Raw genomic sequence first — 2,500 nt, 5'->3', positions numbered from 1 at the left:
GTGTCTCTATAGTGCACTACACTAGTGTAACACGTCTCTATAGTGCACTACACTAGTGTAACACGTCTCTATAGTGCACTACACTAGTGTAACACGTCTCTATAGTGCACTACACGACAGTAACAAGTCTCTATAGTGCACTACACTAGTGTAACACGTCTCTATAGTTCACTACACTAGTGTAACACGTCTCTATAGTGCACTACACTACAGTAACGTGTCTCTATAGTGCACTACACTAGTGTAACACGTCTCTATAGTGCACTACACTAGTGTAACACGTCTCTATAGTGCACTACACTAGTGTAACACGTCTCTATAGTGCACTACACTACAGTAACGTGTCTCTATAGTGCACTACACTAGTGTAACACGTCTCTATAGTGCACTACACTAGTGTAACACGTCTCTATAGTGCACTACACTACAGTAACGTGTCTCTATAGTGCACTACACTAGTGTAACACGTCTCTATAGTGCACTACACGACAGTAACACGTCTCTATAATGCACTACACGACAGTAACACGTCTCTATAGTGCACTACACTACAGTAACGTGTCTCTATAGTGCACTACACTAGTGTAACACGTCTCTATAGTGCACTACACTAGTGTAACACGTCTCTATAGTGCACTACACGACAGTAACACGTCTCTATAATGCACTACACGACAGTAACACGTCTCTATAGTGCACTACACTAGTGTAACACGTCTCTATAGTGCACTACACTAGTGTAACACGTCTCTATAGTGCACTACACTAGTGTAACACGTCTCTATAGTGCACTACACTAGTGTAACACGTCTCTATAGTGCACTACACTACAGTAACGTGTCTCTATAGTGCACTACACTAGTGTAACACGTCTCTATAGTGCACTACACTAGTGTAACACGTCTCTATAGTGCACTACACTACAGTAACGTGTCTCTATAGTGCACTACACTAGTGTAACACGTCTCTATAGTGCACTACACTAGTGTAACACGTCTCTATAGTGCACTACACTAGTGTAACACGTCTCTATAGTGCACTACACGACAGTAACAAGTCTCTATAGTGCACTACACTAGTGTAACACGTCTCTATAGTTCACTACACTAGTGTAACACGTCTCTATAGTGCACTACACTACAGTAACGTGTCTCTATAGTGCACTACACTAGTGTAACACGTCTCTATAGTGCACTACACTAGTGTAACACGTCTCTATAGTGCACTACACTAGTGTAACACGTCTCTATAGTGCACTACACTACAGTAACGTGTCTCTATAGTGCACTACACTAGTGTAACACGTCTCTATAGTGCACTACACTAGTGTAACACGTCTCTATAGTGCACTACACTACAGTAACGTGTCTCTATAGTGCACTACACTAGTGTAACACGTCTCTATAGTGCACTACACGGCAGTAACACATCTCTATCGTGCACTACACTAGTGTAACACATCTCTATAGTGCACTACACTAGTGTAACACATCTCTGTAGTGAAGTAAGTCTACTTGTCTGACACCATGCTGCTGACCTGTTCGGGGCCGTAGAGCGCGTCCGCGTACTCGTTGAGCAGGCTGAAGGCTTCGCTCGTGCACTTGCGCTCGTTCATGTTGCAGGTGATGAGTACCCCCTGCGCGCCCACCTCCAGCTCGCGGCAGCCCTTCTGTTTCTTGTGTGCGTGTCCGCCGAAGCGCTTCCGGCTCCTCTTGCGCGTCTCGGACATCTCTGCGTTTTATCTCTCTCTCACACACAGTCACACAGTCTCTCTCTCTGTCTGCTGCTGCAGCTGGTGCTGAATGAAGAGATGCACAAACTGTGCGGTATGAGCGCGCTCCTGACACACGCGTTCTTCTTCTTCTTGTAGATTTTAACGGCGGTTGGCATTCACCTTCAAGGTGCATTAGCGCCCTCTGCTGGTTAGGAGTGTGCGCCAACCTTCTAACGCCTATGTTCTTTTTCTAGATCAGTCATTTTCAAATAGAGCATTCAAAATAATACATTCCTCATATGAGTTCATCTTCAACAGGTTTATCAATTCAAACTTCATCTTAATTTTATTTTCAGATTACAAAGCAACATTCTTCTTTCACTTTGGACATTTCATTATAACATGATCACCGTTTCCTCTTCATCACAATAGACACAGTTTCCTGCCTGATGGTGCATTATTTTATTCAAGGTACTGTTGAGTGCTGTATGTCCAAATATAAGTCTAGTCTAGATCTAGGCTTCAAGTGAAGTGTTAAACTCTTCTATAATTTATTGTGAGGAACATTCAAGAAGTTTTCACAACAAGTAAATGTTCTCATGTCCCTCAGAAAATAAATTAAATATGCATCAAATGTGTTTTCCAAAGGGATTTATTATAAATATTATATTACAGGCTAGTTAAAATCAGACAGACATGAGTTTGTCATCATGATGCAGTGATGCAGAATAAAGACAGCTGTAGTGTTCTCTGTATGTGATGATCACGGTGTGCTCTTCTGAGTCC

General features: G+C 42.6%; 2 protein-coding genes across 3 annotated transcripts in view; both read right to left on the bottom strand.

Annotated features, from left to right (window-relative positions):
- thumpd1 (THUMP domain containing 1) overlaps nt 1-1,873 on the bottom strand; it is a 9,715-nt gene extending 7,842 nt beyond the window's left edge. The window contains exon 1 of the mRNA XM_052603700.1: nt 1,538-1,873. Within this exon, the coding sequence (XP_052459660.1) occupies nt 1,538-1,729 (192 nt within the window). The 5' untranslated portion in view covers nt 1,730-1,873. The remainder of the gene's footprint in view (nt 1-1,537) is intronic.
- A 477-nt stretch (nt 1,874-2,350) lies between these two features.
- eri2 (ERI1 exoribonuclease family member 2) overlaps nt 2,351-2,500 on the bottom strand; it is a 7,045-nt gene continuing 6,895 nt past the window's right edge. For both annotated transcript variants that reach the window (XM_052603683.1, XM_052603676.1), the window contains one exon: nt 2,351-2,500. This exon is cut by the window's right edge and continues 886 nt beyond it. The gene's annotated coding sequence lies outside the window, so the exon portion shown is untranslated.

This window comes from Carassius gibelio, chromosome A1 (assembly GCF_023724105.1).
Source record: "Carassius gibelio isolate Cgi1373 ecotype wild population from Czech Republic chromosome A1, carGib1.2-hapl.c, whole genome shotgun sequence".
NCBI classification, from domain to species: Eukaryota; Metazoa; Chordata; class Actinopteri; order Cypriniformes; family Cyprinidae; genus Carassius; species Carassius gibelio.
This window is presented reverse-complemented; position numbering and strand designations above follow the sequence as displayed.